Genomic DNA, 20990 nt, shown 5'->3' with positions numbered 1-20990 from the left:
TGGAGTTTGTCTGCAGTGTTTTACATTTGTTTGATTATAAAATATTTATTGTCATTTTTTAATTTCTGTTATAACTACGGGTGTAAATTGAATTAATTGTTCTGGCACATTTACACAAACCTTAATGAACATTAGTGTTGACTAATGTGCATTGTCCTAAATGAATAAATGTTCATCAAGTACATTAGTAACAGCATTGTGTAAGTCTAACACACATAATTTATAGGATGATTTTATACAATGACAACTCAAGGGACAATGAAGAAGAAGCAGAATGCTTTATTCAGATTTCTGTATTTACACGCATACATACAATGATGCAATGTGTCAAAGCCAGAGACTGAGAAATCTGCCTCAGCTGCAATTCTGAGCCCCATGGAGGGAGGCATCAGGTTTAAAAAAAGGTAAGCAGAGACCCTACATGTTGATTCAGTGGGCTGTGCAAACTGCTCCAATGTCCTTAGACCCTTGACTCAGAGGAACAGAGGAAAAAAATGAAAAAACAAAAAACAAAAAACAGGAAGAGTAATACACACATACACACCCTTCCCCAAAATGGCCTCAATACTTTTTTGGTCCTCACTACGTAGCAAGTACAAGAACACACAAACACGCTTGGATGTTTTTCCTGTTTGGGTCAGTGCAGTGTTAACACACCACACAGCCTGAACAAGTACAAATATTCCACTTCCAAGAGTTCCCCTCAGTTAAACATTGTGGTAGAAGAATAACAGAGAGGAGCAGCAGCACTCTCTCAAAGAAGTCAGAATCATTCGGACAGTGCCAAGTACACGCTTGCTGCACGCCAACAGGACTCACAGGGTTTGGTTTCAGGACTGGCTTTTTAGTTTTCAACTCCTGCTTCTACTGTTGAAATTTAAAAGCTGCATTTTAAAGCAGCATGAACCAGTCTCTTTGACATGAACACACGCAGCAGAGAAAAACAAAAGTAGTAGAGCTCATTTGGGCAGATCACTGTGAAATCAGATGTTCTATACACAAACATTGTTGAACTAGGAGCTGTAATACACATACCTGATGCCGTTCTGAGAGTATGAATTACATACTGTGTCTTCAACTACTTAAGTAAACAGTTTCACCAGCTGTTTTCCCCTGTTTCTATTTATTTAATGAAGCTGAGCTAAACCTCTTGTGTCACATGTAGCATTTAACATGACTGATTTCATTCTCCTCATGAAATTTGTGTTAATAAAGCGAACAAAGAAACATTTTCCAAAGGGTTGGAAAAGGCAACACTGACAGAAGATAAGACAGGGTGTCTTATCTTCTGTCAGTGTTGCCTTCAGGAAGAGGATAGTGTGATGTCATGTTATTATAGTTAATTTAGCAGTTTGTGTACTGTAACATTGATGTTTTTGGTGATACTGAGTATGACTATGAGTAAAACACAATAAGGTCTCATATAAACACTCAGTAGTTGCTTTATTTGATCTTTAGTTCTTAAAGCAATTGAAGAAAGCACTTCAGATTGATACCCTGTATATACATGTTCACACTCTGTCAGCTGAACAAAAGAGCGCATCGTACCAAATGACCCACTATCATTTTAAAGGAGTCCCCCATTACAAATGAAGCACGATTGGCTAAATTCTCATTACATAACAGCTAAGCTAACCAGACTCAAAATCTACCAAAACCGCAAGAGTGTAAGAAACTGATTGATCCTCACACAATCACACCTGTTGTTCATTGACTGATTGTTGGTTAAGTAAATTAGAAATTTTGCTGCTTAGCACAAAGCATTTCATTGTTCCTTCCTTCCAACGTGTACTCCCCTCCCTTGCAATGTCCTCTTTGTATATATAGTGTTTGTGTGTGTGTGTGTGTGTTAGAAGGGGTTGATGCGGAGTCCTGTTCCCAGTGGAGAGAACGGGTTGACTTTTGCCCACATTAGCGCATCGTTAAGAGAGATTGCTGATTTACTGTCTTCCAGCAAAAACACCGGACCCTGCACATTCAAAAAGAAGGAAACCATAAGACAAGTCACAAAGTGAGGACTCACATTTATATCATTCACAAACACACACCTGTATTCTGTGTCCAGTGAAACAGGACAGCTGAACATCTGAGTGACTCGGCAGATTGGAGCCTGTGACATAGTCAGCTCCACACAGGACTAATGCATCTGACAGAGGGAGTGAGGAATGATTCAGTGCTTTATCATTGCACATAAGATGAATTCACTATCAACAGGTTTTGCTGAAGAAATACACCTTTTCATTATTGAGGGAGCTCAGCAAGAGATTACTTCATTCTGTCTACTGCTTTTTACTTCTTTTTTCCATCTATGCCTGAAGGAACGAGGGACAGAAATGTTATTTTACCAGAGTCTGTTGGCTGGATTCTCTTCTCGAGGCAGCTGAACTCTTGTCTTTGACACTCTGATGGTGGACTGTTGAAGAACAGACACACATATATACACATTACACATAAAAGTAGTGATGTGACGAGGTTGAAAACATAACAGTTGATTGTGTTTCTTTCTCTTTGTTTTATCCCTCTTTATTTCCACTAGATAGATGAGGAGGAAGCTCAGCCACACTACCAGCTTCTCAAACATTTTATCACCATGGCTCCCACTAATGTTGGTTTAGGTTTTCACCTACTTGCTGTTACTTTGTGTGCAAGCCCTCCAGGCATCCAGCTCCACAGATAGCTGTTCAATCTTCAGAGGAACACACACCTCCCTCCGCTTCAACAACTGACTGAGAAACAGGAAAAAGTGGAAAGTAGACTTACATACAACTCAATCCAATTTTAACTAGATTACAGCAGTTACCCAAGTATACAAATCCTAAATACATCTTCTATAAGGCATCAAATTGTCAGTGCAAAACACACAACAACTTATAAAAATGTACTCCACTCATCCTGAAAAGCACTAACCTATTTGGATCCTAGAGCTTTGCTCACTATGGTCTTGCATCATATATTTGTATACTGTATATGTTTAAGATATTTTTTGCTTTAGAACTAAGTTAGTCATATAGATCACTGCAATAGCTGAGTAATACTAAGTTAAACCATTACCACAGATCACCTATGTAGTACATTAGTGTTTCTTTATAGCTATGTGTTAGCTACCTGGTGTATTCGTAGAGTGCAGGTACTATGCTGGAGTAATGTCTTCGAATGGCAAGCAGTCCTCCAATGTAACCACACAGGATCAACAGCTCACTGCGGACTCTACATACACACATACACACAGACACGCACATATGCACAAAGACCTGGATAATCAAGTCTGACGAAATTAAATGAATATTAATACTAATAACGGAGTAACAAATGTTTTTACTCAGTCAGCTTGGCCATGATGAGACGGTCAGTTCTGATGTAACTCATGAGATCCAGGATTGGCTGAACACTATCCACCGTCCAATCCGATCTACTCAGCTGCTCTGGTGAGGTTAAAGAAACCTTGTGAGTAATGTATGCAGCTGCTTTTATTGATAATTACTGTTTGATAGCATCAATTGTAGCTAAGGGCAGATTTTTAAGGTCTTCACAAGAAAGTGTTCAATCATAAATAATACTTCAAAATGTACAAATATGTGGGAGGACTATAGACGGCCAAATTTATCTACAAAAAGATGGAGGTGACTATTTACAGTGGCAAGAAAAAGTATGCAAAGCTTTTAGAGTTGAGTAGAGATTGTTTTCTGCAAGAACATTGCTGATTGATGTCTGAAGTTTGACAAAGAGCACATTGATACTGCACAGCAGTATTGACAAAATGTTTTGTGGACTGATGGAACTAAGATTGAACTATTTAGAAAGAACACAGCACTACATCTGGCTTAAAAGAGAAGAAAGCCACACAGATGGTAAGTCCGAAAAATATGACAGAGCTAAAGCAGTTCTGCAGGAAGAATGGGCTAATATTCCTCCTGAACTATGTGCACGTCTGATCCACAGCTACAGAAGGTGCCTGGGTCAGGTTATTATGCCAAGGAGTGTGAACCAGTTATTAATTCCAAGGGTTCACATACTCTTTCCACTATCACTACAAGGTTTTTATGGTTGTTCTGAAAGACATGAAAGATCAGAATTTGGAAAAAATGAAATATTACCTCATTTAAGTGTATTAAGATAGCAAATAATAATAATAACAACTCAACATGCAACACGCTGAGTGTGGTGAAAAAATGAAGCAATTGACAAATGAATGTCATCAGATACAGTCCAGTGGTTGCACCTAGTTTTATCTACTATGGCTTGTGTTCTCTCTAAAGCTTCACTCTGTGTTTTTGCATGTGTCATCGTCTTCACAATATCCAGATGTTATGTTAGGTAAGTAGCTACAGAGACACAGAACTGTAAATACCTTTAACATGATCTATCCCTATCTGCAGAGCGTTCTCAGGTTCTGAGCTTAGAAGGTGGAATTTAACGGCTGAAAACAAATCTCCTTCATTCATGGCTTCTTCTGCCGAGGCCTTACACTCTTCTAATGAGGGAAGGCCACACTGGAATGACAAGCAACACATAAAGTCATCCTCAGTCATCCTGAGTAATAATAATAGTTCAAAATAACATCAGATAGGGAGTTCCATTTATTTATTCCATTTATTCCAAAACTTGTCATAGATATGACTTACACAAACCTACTCACCCTTTCATGTAATTGGTTGATTTCAGCATCACTTCCTGGGTAAAATGCACATAGCTTAGCCAGTAAAATGTAGTTGTCAGGCATCATCTGCAGTAGGTCAGCTGAGAGCTCCCTAAATGTCAACACAGGATAGACTAATATTTGTCTTTGTGCAAGGTGAATCTTTTAAGCAGCCACAGCCTAAAAAGGATCTCTTGTTTCTAACATGAGCACATGTATTTGCATTTGGATTACATGCTTGGATAGAGTCATACCATGTAGGCATGGTCATGTACTTCCTGGCCAATAGTTCAAGGCAGTATGCAGTGCTCTGATTGGCTGCTTCTCCTAGGACAGTCCCCACACATGCAGCCAGCTCCAGCTCATTTCCTCGAATCAAACTAGACATGGCCAACTAAAAACATAACAAATACATTTCAGCCACATTTTAAAATGATTTCTATAAACAGTGGAGAGTGAAGATTAACCAATTCTGATAGTTAGATGCAAAGACTCCTGTGTGTACCTTAATGTTGTCCACAGCTAGGTGACAGCATGCTGCCAGCACAGAGCATCCATCCTGGAAGTACCACTCAGCTAGTTCCTTACATACCTTATGGAGGAGGCTGGACATAAAAGGAGCAAATAAAGTCACAGTTAGTGATCAAAATTCATTTACTTATCATATCTTACATATCTTCTGGAGATATGAATATTCCTAAGCAGAGATACATTTTGTCTACATTTGTTCTACAAGACTGTGATTGAAGAATAAGCCAGAGCCTTCATCTAAATGGTGAGTCTAACTGTGTTTCTGGACGTGTTGTCGTATAACTGTTTGATCAATTACACTACAAAAGGGAATCTTCTTTCACATTGTACACACAGGAATGTGTACAGATCAGAAGTGAGTTGTGTCTATTTGGGGTCACCTTTAACTGACACGAATCCAAGCTGACTAGAGCCTACGTTCTTCTTTACTAAGCAAACTGCAAAATTGCTTTTTTGCTTGAATTTTTCCTATATGTACAACGTTATAATAGTTTTAATGCTGCAGTGCTGCAGTTTTTTTCTTATTTACCAGTTACCTAGAGATATTAGTCAGGAATGTCTATTTTCAAATGAGCTTCTGATCTAAAATGTTCTTGTAACTTCTCTGATGACTATCACAGTTGCTACCATCTGCATAATATTATAGACCCCAGAGTTCTGCCTCATATTTGTGGGTGTCACATACTAACAAAACTCTGTTTTGTACCTTGTTATGTGTACAGTAAAACATATAATTTAGACCTTGTGGTCTATGAGACACATGAGAATAATCTGGAATGGACTTGTACATTAATGTCATCAACAGCATCAAGTTCAATACTTTTTGACATACTTCTCTTATACAGTAAGTTCTCTAATTGGAAAACTTGAGCATGAACTTCCACCCAGGTAAAGAATAAGTGAGTGGTACTTCCATTAGTAGTAGAGTAGTGTTGTAGATGTTTGTAAGTCTGCCACCTTTGTATCTATTGTGCCTGTTTTGGTCCAGTGGTGGTTTCAAGTATCAGTATCAGTATCAGTTTAACCTACGCCTATAAATGTAAATCAAAAACAGAGCCTACTACACTAGAATAAAGCCTTCAGTGTGTGTGGTGCCTTTACCTCTGGTATTGTTGTCTGTTATCTACATCATTAGTATGATTAACAGGGGAGCTTTGAGGTACACGGATGTTCCCTTCACATGCTCCCTGGAAACAGGAAACAATATTATTTGTATAATTTCTGATTAATGTAATCACAACCAAGAAAACTATTGTTCACGTATTTCCTCACTGATGGTCCCATTATTTCCAGTATTTATCCACCCCTCCTCCTCATGCATCTTCCATCCATCCATAAAAACACTGATGTTACTGTCAGCTCAACACTGCATCAGTCCCTCTGCCCCTTCTGTCTCCGTACCTGTGCTATTAGTAAGGCTTCTAGCAGTTGTCCTCTGCCAGTGAAGAAAGTTACAAGTTTTTTTATGTCTCCTGTGGCGATGCAGTATGGTATGGCATCATCATTATCCTCAGCCATTAGTTGGTCAGCTCGCCTGCAACATAGGCATGTTCAGATTGTTCTTAATATTACTTTGTGTGCTATAAAGCATAAACACCTTTTGCTCTCTCTTTACTCTCCCTTTAAACCGTCTTTAGAGTATGCAAGGCACACAACACATTTAAGTGGAATTTGATAAAAACTAAAAATCTAATCAGCACAAGCGATATATACTAATAAATACTAGCATATGTCAGAAGTAGTATATAATTACATTTTAGTACTGTGTCAAGGGAAGTTTTAATTCAGCTGTATGGTTGATACTGGTGAAGCCTAGGTTTACCACATTGTTTTACATCAGGAAAACAAATGGTGATTCAACACACCTCTGAATCAACTCTGTTTAGAAGTTAGTGCAATATTAATGCAGCATCATAAGTGCACAGTGTTAGCATGGTGAAACTAACCAGTAAGACTGATGCAGACAGTTATCAAACCATCATTTTAACACAGTTAGACTGAAAAACAAATGTGGAATGTGGGGAAAAAACATGACTGCTTAGTTAGAAATATGAAATAAACAACTGACCTCTGCATGAGTTTCTTCCAGTACTTCATGGAAACTCCTGGTGCTACAGATAAAGCTTTTTCCCACTGAAAAAGAGATATTTAACATCAGCCCTTTGATGACTGCTGGGATGGACTACAGTGGAGCCAGCCAATGATTAAAACACATGTTCAATGATTTAAGCACATAAGCACACAAGTACACAAACACATATACATGTACCTGTCCCAGCTCCACCATTAATTCACAGTATCGTTGAATCTGTCCCAGTCTCAGGTGGATGTCAGCTGCTTCTTTTAGCCTCTCCTCTTTACTGGGTGCTCCGATACCTCCTCCAAATTTAGACATCTTGACTATGGTAAGCTCCTGGGCTTCAGACTGAAGGACACAATCAAAGACAATAAAAAGGATAAGCCTGTTCATGCTGCAGAAATTATCAGGGTGACGTTTCTATTCAAATATGTTTTGCAAACAGTGTGAACTGTAGTTAAACATTTATTATAAGGGCTACATTCGATGTATGCATGTCTTACTCCCTCTATCTCATTCCTTCAGGTTTTCTGTTCTTTCTTCACTGTAAAATATCAAATGAACCACCATATTTACTGAAGTAAATCCATAACACACCTGTGGGTCTGTCCACTCACTCATTTGACTGGCTGCCTGTTAGAAACTGTGCTCATTTGGCTCAGTTACTGTGTAGTCTCTCTAGGTTTTTGCACACATGATGAATTTCCCACTGTGACTTAGGGACTCGTTAGTGACTTACTGTTTTAAACTTGAGCAGGTGCTTCATGTGCATCACTCCTTTGCTGTAGCTGGCTGGTAGCAGGGAGTCGTCTTGGCCGTTAATGACTGACAACAGGTCCCACAGGTTGCTGCTGCCTCCTGGAGGCTGGTATGTGATAAAGTGCACACAAATACGGTTTGTTAATACAAAGTGAATTGAAAATGAATGTTACTAACACACTTAAATATAAAAAAGTCTCTGAGTTCAGTCTAAGCAAAAACAGAAAATTGGAACAGTATGAAAATGTCCTTTTCAGAGAAGAAAGGAAATAATCTTCACATAATAAAAGGGAGGGTGTAAAAAGGGACCCTGCTATAGCCTCACAAAGCTGCAAATGCTAGATGAAGCAAAACGTTTTTCCTTTTTACATTTTAAAAATAGTGTATGGAATACACATTAGCTAGGCAGGTATGAGTTATCAAGAAATTGTGAAAAACCAAGTCCCTTGTAGAGGTTTCCAAAAGTAAAATCCTTTAGTTTTATTGTTGTTTGACGATTATTGAAGTCTTCCTAAGCGGTTCCTAGCTTTGATATGTTATCACATAACATCACCAGTGATAAAGGAGCATTTAAAAAGTAATTACCGAAAAGCATTCAGAGAACCAGCGTAGTTTCTTGGCCTTAATGTCAAAGCTTAGTTTGTCTAGCTCCTGTTTGATATCACGAGACACTTTACCGCAGAGCAGTGGAGGTGAGCCAGGAACCATAGCTGTGTCTGCAGAGACACAAACACACTCCTATGGTTAAATGAAAATGTACAGTAGAGGTGGACACCATAAAAGAGAGTGCGTCAGAGATGTTCTTACCTGTGTTTCCTATGATCTTTTCCCAAGGCTGGTCAGTGATGATGTTAAGCAGCAGTGGAGAGATAAGGGGAGTCAGAGACCACAGCCTCACCGTACTGTCTCTGCTACAGCTGGCCATGGTGAATGGACGACTGTGATGACAAGTTAAACCTACAGACATACACACAGTTTGGTAAATGGATTAACCAACATGTAATAGCACAAGTTCAAAATGCTATGTCAGAAAGCATGCATTGTCAAACTTTTATTACAGCTTAGTGATGCAATGTGTCAGTTGTGTGCAGGCTGGCTACACAGAAGGAAATGTTACCATAGACATCAGCTCCATGGTCATAGACTGTATCTAGACATGTGCCATCTCTTGTGTCCCACACTCTGATTGTGTAATCCCAAGAACCTGCAAAACAACACAACATTTTACTACATTAACTGATTCTGATAGCACACTCACTACACACTATTAACCTATTACTACGAAACATAACACCATACAGAACTTTATGCTTTCTTTACATTTGCAGCTACAACAGAGCATAAAGAGCAATAATGTAAAAAATGATCTTATCTTCAGTACAAACCAACATTGTCCTGTAGTCAGTTGGTAGGGTAGTACTGGTTAGTTTATTGCTGGTTTAAGCACCATGCTATTTGGGGCAATCTGTCCTCTATATAAACTGGTATGGTGCTGTTTCATTAGTGTGCATTATTATTATTACTATTAGTAGTAGTAGTAGTATTGTTGTTGTTGTTATTGTAAAACATAAACATAAACATTATCATATTTACAATATGCAGTAGTGATATAGATGATTTTAAAGGCTGTGATGTTGTAGTTTCGTACAGCTGCCACAAGATGGAATTGACGAGCCATCTTTGCTCACAGCACCTTTAATATCACATATAACTGTCTGTATTATCTGACTGTCTGTCTGGCAGTTCTCTGTCAGATTTCACATGTATTGAGAGCTGAACTAATAAATTATCAACTTTACCTAAGTATTTTTAATCTGGACTCTTCGTCCTCTTTCATATCAGCAGCCGATACTGACGACCATCAAAGTTTCTTGTTGGCTTCTTGCTTGTCTGTGTTATACTCTCAGTTATAATAATACAATGCCAATTGAAACCCACCATCAGCGTGTTCTGCTGTTTGAATTACAAAATAGTGACAGTGTCATGTCCATGAAAGGCCAAAAATATAAATTCACACTGGCATAAACAGGTGGTTGCTGGTTATTTGATTAATTATTTAAAGAGTGAGTGTGTAGAAACATATGGTTCACTGCTGCTGCTGCTGCTGCTGGTGTATGGGGTCTACTTCTGATATAATCTGACAAATAATAAAGCAAGTAGCTAAACTTTGTAGATGCTGATAACATGCTGATCATAAAAAAAAGAATTTAGGTTGGAATTTAGTCAACCAGTGCTTTCTGTGACATTACCTGAAATAAGTAGGTATGGAACCTCAGTGTTCCACATTAATCCTCTGACCGGAGCTGTATGACCACTCAACACATTGATACATGCATCCTGTGTGTAGTCCCATATACGAACAGTCCTGCACAGACAGACACACAAGAAAAATCATATGGCTATGTTTTGTAATTCACACATTTACAATATTATATAAATGAATTATGATAGATTTATGATGTTTATTTTGAGTCTTGAGTCCTTCTTCTTGTTTTTGTACCTTTGTTCAATTGGTCCTGATTCTTATTAAATGTTCACCTAATCCCAGAGACACATTCTGTGCAGTCTGCAGCACACCTAGGTCTCTACTCACCCATCATCTGATCCAGAACACAGTATTCCCTCTCTAAGTGGAGACCAGCGAACATGGAAAACCTTAGCTAAGTGCCCAGTAAAGACCTTCAGAGGCTGATCAGAGCTGGTGGCCAGGTAGTACACACGAACATTTTTATCTTCACAGCCTGTTGCTATCATATCCCTGCAAAGACAGAGCGAAAGAGAAAATTAGTTGACATTCATTTTGCTTCTCACCACCTGTTCAGTTTATGTATATTGATACCACTCCTTCTATCCTGTGGTTCTATCTCTGTATTTCCTCGCTATTCTCCCCTCACCACGACAGCTTTGTTACATTTTACCAGTTTATGTTTTGTTATTTTGTACATTGTTGCTTTTGTTATATGCTATATGTTTATCTCATACTATTTTGTAAATTTGTTTATCTAATACTATTTTGTAAAAGTGCAGCAACAATTACTACCACTACTAACAATAATAGTCTTCTTCTGTTTCGGCTTTTCCCATCAGGGGTCACCACAGCAAATCATCCTTCTCCACCTAACTCTATCGTGGGCATCTTCTACCCTCACACCAGCCAACCTCATGTCCTCTATTAACACATCCATATATCTCTTTCTTGGTCGTCCTCTTGCCCTCCTGCCTGGCAGCTCCATCTCCAACATCCTTCTACCAATATATTCACTATCCCTCCTCTGCACATGTCCAAACCATCTCAGTCTGGCCTCTCTGACTTTGTCGCTAACACAGGCAACGTGAGCCGTCCCTCTGAGGTACTCGTTCCTTATTCTGTCTAACCTGGTCACTCCTAAGGAGAACCTCAACATCTTCATCTCTGCTACCTCCATCTCAGCCTCTTGTCTCTTTCTCACTGCTACCGTCTCTAACCCATAGAGCAGAGCTGGTCTCACCACTGTCTTGTACACCTTTCCTTTGAGCCTTGCTGACACTCTTTTGTCACACAACACTCCTGATACTTTCCTCCATCTGCTCCAACCTGCCTGCACTCGCCTCTTCACCTCTTTTCCACACTCCCCATCACACTGAACTGTTGACCCCAAGTACTTAAACTCCTGCACCTTCTTCACCTCAGCCCCCTGTAACCTAACATTTCTACCTTGATCCCTCTCGTTCAGACACATGTATTCTGTCTTACTACGACTGACCTTCATGCCTCTTCTTTCTAGAGCAAACCTCCACCTCTCCAGCTGTTCCTCCACCTGCTCTCTACTCTCACTGCAAATCACAATGTCATCCGCAAACATCATTGTCCAGGGAGATTCCTGTCTGACCTCATCTGTCAGCCTGTCCATCAGCATAGCAAACAAGAAGGGACTCAAAGCTGATCCTTGGTGTAGTCCCACCTCCACCTTGAACTCCTCTGTCTGACCTACAGCACATCTCACCACCGTCATACTTCTCTCATACATGTCCTGAACTAGTCTGACGTACTTCTCTGCCACTCCCGACGACCTCATACAGTACCACAGCTCCTCCCTCGGCACCCTGTCATACGCCTTCTCTAAATCTACAGAGACACAATGCAGCTCCTTCTGACCATCTCTGTACTTTTCCATCAACATTCTCAAAGCAAAAATGGCATCAGTGGTGCTCTTACGGGGCATGAAACCATACTGCTGCTCACAAATCTCCACCTTCTTCCTAAGCCTGGCTTCCACTACTCTTTACTACAGCTTCATTGTGTGGCTCATCAAATTTTTTCCTCTGTAGTTGCTGCAGTTCTAATAGTAATAACAGTAATAATTTAATAATAATATGAGTTTATGAATAATTTATTTTAAATATGAGGTGAAAGATACATTGATGTCTTACTTGTTGTTTTGGCTCCAGTCACAACCAAACACAGCAGCAGGATGTTTGTACTTATGGAGGATTTTACCGTCAATGGTCCGAATTATACTGTTGTCAACACAATACAAATTCATGTTATATCTGTAAATATAGTGCTCAAAATATGAATAGTTAATAACAAACTCTTCACAGAATCAAGATAAGGAAGATGAGCTCTTACCAGAAGCCGTCTCCACTACAGGTAGCAATCCTCTTCGAATCCTTATGGCTCCAAGATATACAGAATATACCATTCTTACCATGCTGGAAAAAGAAAGAGATATCATCATACCATCTGTAATTTCACAATTAATAAATTCATTTATACTTTTTATGTTATACTCTTGTAATGTAATGTCTTAATGATACATAGTTTTTAAATAATTTTGCACTGTAATCAAGGAAACCTCATTAAAGCGTGTGATGATCTTCCCTTTCCTGACATCCCAGATGAACGCTCCATTTCGAGACGTTGCCCCTGCGATGCAATTGAGGTCTCCTTCAAAACATACACAGACAGGAAGGTCAACAACTTTCATGTGAAAAACAGTTGATGCCCTTAATTAAAATGTTATTATTCAACCAGTGGAAAGTAGAATAATATTTAAGTTTTAGTAAATAATATTTCATTAATAATACATACATTAATAATACACAGCTTTAAAAACAAAACAAGACATAAGGTAAAAATCACTATTGTCATATCTGTTCTATCACATAAGTCATCATTGCATTCTAGTCAATCACTCGTTTTTTTCTGATGGCAGACATTTTACTGAGTATGTGCATGTTTGTGTGTGTCTGCGTGTAGAGGTTAGAATAATGTACCTGGAGCCCAGGACAGGGAGTAGACCACTCCCTCATTTCCCGGAGAGGTGTAGACAGCTGTTAGTGTATTTGTGTCCCAAATTTTAATGGTTCCATCAAAACTAGCCGTGGCCAGCAGGTTGGGATCATCTGGCTTAAACTTACAGTCAAAGATGGTCTCTACATGACCCTGCAACCAACACAAAAACAAAGAGAAAGTATACTATAAGACACCATAAGCCAAGAACACAGCTTTTCATTGGTCACATGCATCCTGGTAAAAGTAAAATACCAAGTCTCGTAGGAAGTCCCACTTTTTGGCACCCATGTCATAGAGTCCCACCCCTCCATCCATGAAACAACACACAGCATGGCCAGGAGGCAGAGAGAACGAGTGGTTCTGTGACAGTGTTGGTGGAGGTACGGCTTCACTAGTGGAACTGGTGTACTGGCTTTTGCTGGGAGAACAGAAACTTGGTGCTTGGAGAGAGAGTGGAGAAAGTCAAAAAGAAGATTACTGTGATATTTTGGACATCTTAATTTTTTAACCGGCCGTCTTAACCTTACATATTTCATTGACTGAGAGCTGCTGAATTAAGTGAAGCTCAGCCTTTAAGAGACAGCTTTACATCCAAACAATAAAGATATAAAAACTTTATCGGCGTCTTTGAAATTAGCAGTCAAACCTTTGTCAGTCTCTACTGTTCTGCTTTGATAACTGACACACACATAGATGTCACAAAGATGAATGTATGAATTATGTGTAAAACATGCACTTGTAAGAATGAATTCTGACATATTTCTTCTCAGTGCAGCAACAGGGTGTAGCACTTGTCATTGATGAGAGTTGCATGACAACCAAAACAAAACATTTGTTCTACATGTTACCTTTCTTGGCAAGAGGAGAGTTGAGGACATGTAAAGCATGAAAGCCGGTCTTTTTCAGTTTAAAACTGTCCAGAGGAGTGGAGCGAGACACATTCCATACCCTCAACACTCCAACCTGGGAGTCTGAGATACACACAAAGACAAATCGGAGAAAAGATTTCAAAAGTCTACTTTGTAGTGTGCTGATCATTTTCACTGGCCACTAAACAGATTTTGATGTGAACACCTCACACCCCTACCATTCCAGGGGTTGACAGGGGGGAGCCTATGATGACACATTACATTGGATACTTAGTGAATTTTAGGAGCCTTTAGCCTGATTACAGGACAGCATCAGCATGATACAAATTTTTATCATGTCATGCATTATTTATTGTTTTGCAGAGTCAAAGGCAAGACAGTCCAGTCCACAGTAACTTTAATGAGTTGTAAGAGATAGAAAGAGAGTAGAGAGGCAGAGGTGATGGAACGTTCAGGGCCAGGTTAAGAAGAGGAGCTATCAGAGCAGCAGCCTCAGCAGAAGTGAAATATAAAAGAAATGTAATGTAAAGAAATACATCAATTCTTATTTTTAGCTGATCACACACCAATGAAAACACATTGATGAAGAATATATATACATATAAATCCACAATTAATCAGTATTACAGTATTACTGTAGCCAAACATACTCATTAACAAGCATGTATCTATCAAGTCTATCAAGAGAGAGAGAGAGAGATAAAACTCCAACAACTGCCAACATGTTACACATAGTAACTGGCTTGTATGTTGGATGTTGTACTTTAAGGCCAACCGGTAGCATAAACATATAGATGCTGGAGGGAACCCAGATCATCCACTAATGACACAGAAAAAAAACATTCCTTACCTCCAGTGATGAACATGCCTGGTGCAGAGGGGACCCAGGCCAAACACTGAACTGATGCAGCAGCTGAGGGGAAGCAGAAGGATGTGATACAAGCCAAGGCCTCACTGTCCACCAGCCTGATGCCATTATGGAGGTTAGACACTACGAGAAAGAACGTGTTCATCATTTAGTATCTGTGTGCAACTACAGTCATAGAAACACCCTTCAATCAGTCAGAGATTCATTTTACTGATAGTTACTTTTAGTAACTGAAATTGATTGTTTTTTTCAACAACAACAACAACATTAGCAGTGACTGTCCTAAGAAAGCTGCATTACTATGATTAATTCACTTAACAAAACTATTTTACTGTTAATAAATTGAATCTAACCCAGTAAATAGTCAGTTGACAAAGGGTCCCATTCCAGAGCACTAACTGGGTCCTCTTCGTCAGTCCCCTCTAATGACTCTGGACGCAACACGTGCTTTTGGCTTTTACTCCCTAAAAAGGGGAAAGACAGAACAAGGTCAGTGAAAATCAAGTGCAGAGTCAGACACGTATACAGTGAACTGCAGGTAAAAAGATGACACACAATATGTCAGCTGCAAATTTTGCTTTACCCCTCCATGTATTTATCCATACCTGGTTGAAAAATAGACAAACTTCCATCTGTGTGTCCAAACACCAGTTTGCCCTTCTTGGTAGGGTGCCATCTGAATAGACATATATCGGACAGGAAGGAGTGGGCTTCTTTGTGCACAGTGACCCCCGGGTCGGGACCGCCGTAGACCCAGATATACAGCGGCCCACGCTGGGAGACAAAAGCCACTCCATCAGCTGAGTTCCAGCACCAACTCACAGAAGCAGGGACACCTGGGAATGCAGAGGAGATGTTGTGATACTTTAAAGATGGCAAGATATTGCAAAAACCTAACATTAAACACTCCACCATGCCAGTGTTCTTCAACCATGTACCTTTAGTATTGTCCAGTCTCGCTATAGCCTTTTGCTCTGCTACGTTCCATACGATAAGCAGGTTGTCAGCTGATGCTGATGCAAATAGATCCCGATTATCTGGACACCAACTGATAGCTGTTATGGTCTTCTTGTGTTCTGACATGATGGATCGCAACTTAAATTCGTTGTACTGCTGGTCCAACTACAACATTGATGATTAAGAGAAAGGACAAGAAATTAAAAATACAAATAAACAGCTGTGATTATGTCCTTATGATACGTTGAACAAAAATTCTCTAATGCATAAGCACATACGTGTTCATCACCTGATAGATGTAAATAGCCAAAGTAGCACAATAGGCGAAGCGGTCTCCACTAGCGGCACACACATCTTTATTCCAGGGCTGACAGCCTGCTGCCAGCAAGCCCACCTGCTTCACCTTAGCCATCCTCACCTACAGACACACAAACACATGCAGGACACTAATTATATATTTTATATAAAGACACACTCCTCAAACTGCATCAAATTAACTCCTCTGTCACCAATATTTATTGCAGTACTTCAGAATTTACATTGCCCATCAAAAAAAAGTTATCAACTGAACTTAACTAAGCAAATGGGTACGATTCTCTCATTGGATAATTGATTTGATGATTTTGTTTCAGCTGGCAACAAGTTATTTAACACTAACTGATGCAGTGAGTAGCTTCCTTTAGTCGGCCAGTAGTATGTTCATTTCTTAAACATCCATGTCTGAAGACACACCCTGTGGTTGTGGAAACAATGTTAATCTGTTTCAGAAGGGTCAAATTATTGGCATGAATCAATAAAAAACAACATTTAACGAGATTAATTAAACTACTAAAATTAGGTTAAGAACTGTCCAACGCATTATTAAAAACAGTGTATCATTTGACAGTGAGGCCAATGAGAAAAATAGTTAATAATAGGAGCATAGAGATTAGACTCTGGAGCAATGGAAAAAGGGCATGTGGTCTGATGAGTCCAGATTTACCATGTTCCAGGGTAGAAACAAGGTAACTAAATATTAATGTGTGTGCCTTTTTTTTGGCAGGCAGTGTATGTAACGGTTTATACCGCTACACAGTCACATACTAACATAGTGCAGATCCACAGGTTAGAGGGGATTAGATGATTAAACAGAAGAACCACGCGCAGAGGATTTGAACCAATGTGTGATGTGATTGGCTGTTGCTGCTTATCTGATCAACTGATTGATAGTGTTACTGCAAAGGAGTAAGTGATTCAGCTAGTGGTATGTCTGAATGGTGACACTGTCCACTTTTAAATCCAAAGCATCTACAGGTAAAGTAATTATTAAACTTAAGCTTTTGCAGAGTGTGTCTAAACTAAAGGTGCTCTGAAAAATGAAAACATTAACAAATATTTGTTTCTATGTGTACACATGTAGAAAATCACATCATTCTGAATTTCATCAATCAGCAGAAAGACCTTTAAGCTAAATGCTCTGCTTGCTTTTAATATAAAAGCTCAGTATCTGTAAACCATTTCATCTAAATGGAGATAAGAAGTGAAATAGGGAGTGTGGGAAGCCTGCGACTTCCTATCAAAGGTAACGTTCAAAACCCTGTTGACCAGTTACCCAGTAACCTCTTCCTGTAAGGTGTAAATTGGCTAATTTACATGTAAATCTAACCTTCATCCTGTTTTTACATAATTACATAATGATGTGATCATGTCAACAGAAATGATGTGCAGATGTCACAGTAATGACTGCACGTCACTTTGAAGGAGCAACATAGGATGTTTTTTGGCATCTAACATGCACCACATTTTTTACCTTCTGTAAATGTAGAAAGCTAAAATCCTGCTGTCAGTGTAAGAAATATGACATTGACTGCACCTCTTGACTTATTTATTTTTTTATATACTTCATTGATCCCCAGCTACACATACAGGATGGCACTACTATGTTGTTTTAATGTCTGTAATATATTGGAAGCTCTAACAGACTGACTCTCCTCACCTTAATGTCTGCACTGAGCAAACACCATATTTAAATGCTACTAAATTTGGTTTATCATACCTACTTTCACAACACAAATGAAATTCAAGCACTCTTCAAGAACACCATAGAGTTAGAATACTGGTAACAGCATTTTATCAATGGATGATAACAGTCAACAGAATCAACAGTGCAGTTAAAATATTACATGTTAGGAAAATATTTTTCTTTATATTTTATTACAATGTTTGAAATGTTTAAGTCACTGTGCTCAATTTGTTCAAAATGTCAACATTTCTTTTTGTGATAGACCTTGTTTAAGAAAGGGATTTCTCTAGTGTTCCTGGCGCTAACTACTGGGCAGTATTCATTAAAATCGGGGTCAAAAACATGAGAATGATGTCTCCAGCGACACTGTGTTCCACTGCGGGCCTGTTAATCACAGAATGCCATTTCACCTTTTTTAATATCTATGCTGCAATTCTGCCCTAGTATTGCCCAACCAATCTTCTCCTCATCATACCAGTAACCTCCACGAGAGTCAGAATCACCATGTATCACACTGGTTCTATCAGTTCATTGTTCAGGTTGCCAGAATTATCCAGAGGGCAGAGATGGATTTACAGATATAACGGTAATGAGGTTATCATGCATTGCTTTTTAGATATGTAAAACTTATAGGGATGTAATTAACAGGTGGAGCAGCTGAATGAGAATTAGACTTTCCCAGCACCTTAACGGATCAAGGCATGACCTTATATATATATATATATATATGTGTGTGTGTGTGTGAATGTGGATTCCCTTGTGGGGGTATGGACTGCATCAGGCAAACATGCGAACATGCTAACTAAACCACTGTACACATAGTAAACATACTTGCATTGTAGCATGTGGTTACCATTGTTAGTGCACAAACAGGACAAGGCCGACGTTAGCATTTAACTCAGAGTAACCATGTACAGCATCACACAGCGGCTAACATTACTGCACATTCTATCGAGTCATTTTCTAACATATTAGAACAGGTACAACCTCTTTGTCAAGCAAGGTACTTAATAATGAATGAGTGAAACAGTCTGTTACAGTTAATACCCTCTTATACATACATGCACAGTCATCACCTTAAAAAGTGTGTGGCTGGTTGATGACAGGAAAAATGGCATTTCTTCAAGCACACTGTGTGCTTACATTGTGTTTACATTTAATCATATTTAAAGGGTGCAAGGAAGCCTCTCCATCTACTGACCTGGATCAGCTGGATCCAGGTCAGGACATGCAGCCTTGATTACTGCTAAATGATAGCATTTCCTGCTTTGATGTGTCAGCAGTAAACGTCCATTAAAACTAAACGTGGTCCCAGGAGACCTTTAAATGCATCTCAGCTTTACACTGTGTGGATTCTCTATAGACTTGGTTAGCTAACAGTCACACATCACATACGATGACAATGACACAGTTTAAATTATGCAGCGGACTGTTTCACACATATCCAGTGAACACAGCGGTGTAGTGGTGTCCACCTCTGGGTACGACACAGGTCTCCTCCTCCTCCTCCTCCTCCTCCTCGGGCATGAGCACGATTCTGGTCATTTTCAGGGGAAATGCGTGTGTACGGTAACACAAGCGCAGGGGAAATATGGCACAAACGTGAGCGTTGGTAGCTGATGTTGGGCCTATATATGACACTAAGCAACGTTTCAATTGCATTTTCTAGACCTGACGTTATTTACACTAATAAATGAGCTGTTTTAAGCCAGTTGCCGGACGTATTTTTTCAGCATGCAAATCAGCGCTCACTCGTCGTCGGTACAGGCTCGACGACAGTCATTAATATACAAACAGCACGTTTCAAACAGAGCCATGGTAATCAAATGAACATACAAATATACAGACGTTCGTCTGAACATCAACATGAATTGGCTAATCATGTTTGTAAGCTACTTGTGTTGACTGCTAGCTATTTTCATTCCCAACTGCTCCCACCAGCAGCTAAACAAGCGACGGTTTAGCGGATTCCGGATTCTTTATTTCAAGAATTTGATGTATCAACAGGTTTCAGCAGCACAAACTAATGAGACGTTACTGAGACGCTGGAGTGTCGCAGGTGTCTGAGTGGCAGACTGGAGGGAGCACAGCTCCGTGCAGCTCGGTTCTGTGTGCGGTTCTGTTGCTGTCTCTGACCGCGCAAACAGCGGCTCTGTCTCTGTCTGTCTGTCTCTGTCTCTGTCTGTCTGTCTGTCTGTCTCTGTCTGTCTGTCTCTGTCTGTCTGTCTGTCTCTGTCTGTCTGTCTGTCTGTCTGTCTCTGTCTGTCTGTCTGTCTCTGTCTGTCTGTCTGTCTGTCTGTCTCTGTCTGTCTGTCTGTCTCTGTCTGTCTGTCTGTCTCTGTCTGTCTGTGTGGTGCCTCTTACCCTCGGTGGTCGGATGACTCGCACTCGACGGACAGCTCCCAGGTGCTGAAATGCGCCCGCTCGCCGCTCTCCGCGTGAGCAGCGTGCCGTAACCGCGACAGTGATTGGTCCAGGAGAATGATCTTTCGATCCCCTATTGGCTGTCTGAGATGTCAATAATACCGACTTTGGTCATGTGTGTCCTGACTGGACAGACCACAACACTCCAACTGTCAGTACCTAGAACACAGAAGCTGGTTAGAGACAGTTCATTTCAGTCTGTGTTTTACAAATACTGCATGAGGATCAAAATTAATATTTAAATGTTAGATGTGTAATCTAATTAAATATAACACGTCTTTGCTGAAAGAATAAAGATGAATGCTACCTTAAAGTAGAATAACTCAAGATTAAGGCAAATAATTCTCAATAGTACATGATACAAAACCATGTCAGGCAAACCAACTAGCGTTACATGACTTGTTATTCATAATACATGCATAGCTTAGGAAAAAGCAATGCCAATAAAACAAGACAAAAACATCAGGCTAAGGAACTAAAGCCAAAATGTCTATTATTGTAGCAAACACTTTCTCATGTGACTTAAAGCTCTGGTTTTCAGTAATGTGACAATTTACTGTCTTTTACCTCACTTGGAAGCCGCTTTAGCTAA

General features: G+C 39.6%; 1 protein-coding gene across 1 annotated transcript; it reads right to left on the bottom strand.

The window, feature by feature from the left end:
• Nucleotides 1-1286: 1286 nt before the first annotated feature.
• On the bottom strand, nt 1287-20384 carry wdr17 (WD repeat domain 17). The gene is made up of 32 exons (XM_026358828.1): nt 20339-20384; nt 16262-16390; nt 15954-16137; nt 15621-15851; nt 15369-15479; nt 14998-15138; nt 14127-14249; nt 13531-13718; nt 13260-13428; nt 12839-12930; nt 12613-12695; nt 12414-12500; nt 10597-10761; nt 10253-10368; nt 9121-9207; nt 8811-8960; nt 8589-8719; nt 7984-8109; nt 7437-7592; nt 7236-7300; nt 6569-6701; nt 6269-6354; nt 5142-5241; nt 4891-5030; nt 4637-4748; nt 4349-4490; nt 3320-3422; nt 3106-3207; nt 2628-2726; nt 2346-2413; nt 2049-2146; nt 1287-1969 (listed from the first exon to the last, which is right to left on the bottom strand). Exons 2-32 carry the CDS (start codon nt 16382-16384, stop codon nt 1850-1852), a joined length of 3831 nt encoding a protein of 1276 aa, XP_026214613.1. The 5' UTR covers nt 16385-16390; nt 20339-20384; the 3' UTR covers nt 1287-1849.
• Nucleotides 20385-20990: the final 606 nt, after the last annotated feature.

This window comes from Anabas testudineus, chromosome 1, assembly GCF_900324465.2.
Source record: "Anabas testudineus chromosome 1, fAnaTes1.2, whole genome shotgun sequence".
Lineage (NCBI taxonomy): Eukaryota > Metazoa > Chordata > Actinopteri > Anabantiformes > Anabantidae > Anabas > Anabas testudineus.
The sequence above is the reverse complement of the archived record's forward strand: the minus strand, read 5'-3'. Positions and strand labels throughout refer to the sequence as shown.

Coding starts and splice junctions, on each gene's coding strand:
- wdr17 (XM_026358828.1), bottom strand. CDS start 16,384: ATGGCTAAGGTGAAGCAGGTGGGCTTGCTGGCAGCAGGCTGTCAGCCC. Junction 6,355..6,568: donor AAGCCTTACTAATAGCACAG/GTACGGAGACAG, acceptor TCCTGTTTCCAG/GGAGCATGTGAAGGGAACAT. Junction 3,423..4,348: donor AGGGATAGATCATGTTAAAG/GTATTTACAGTT, acceptor TAACCTCACCAG/AGCAGCTGAGTAGATCGGAT.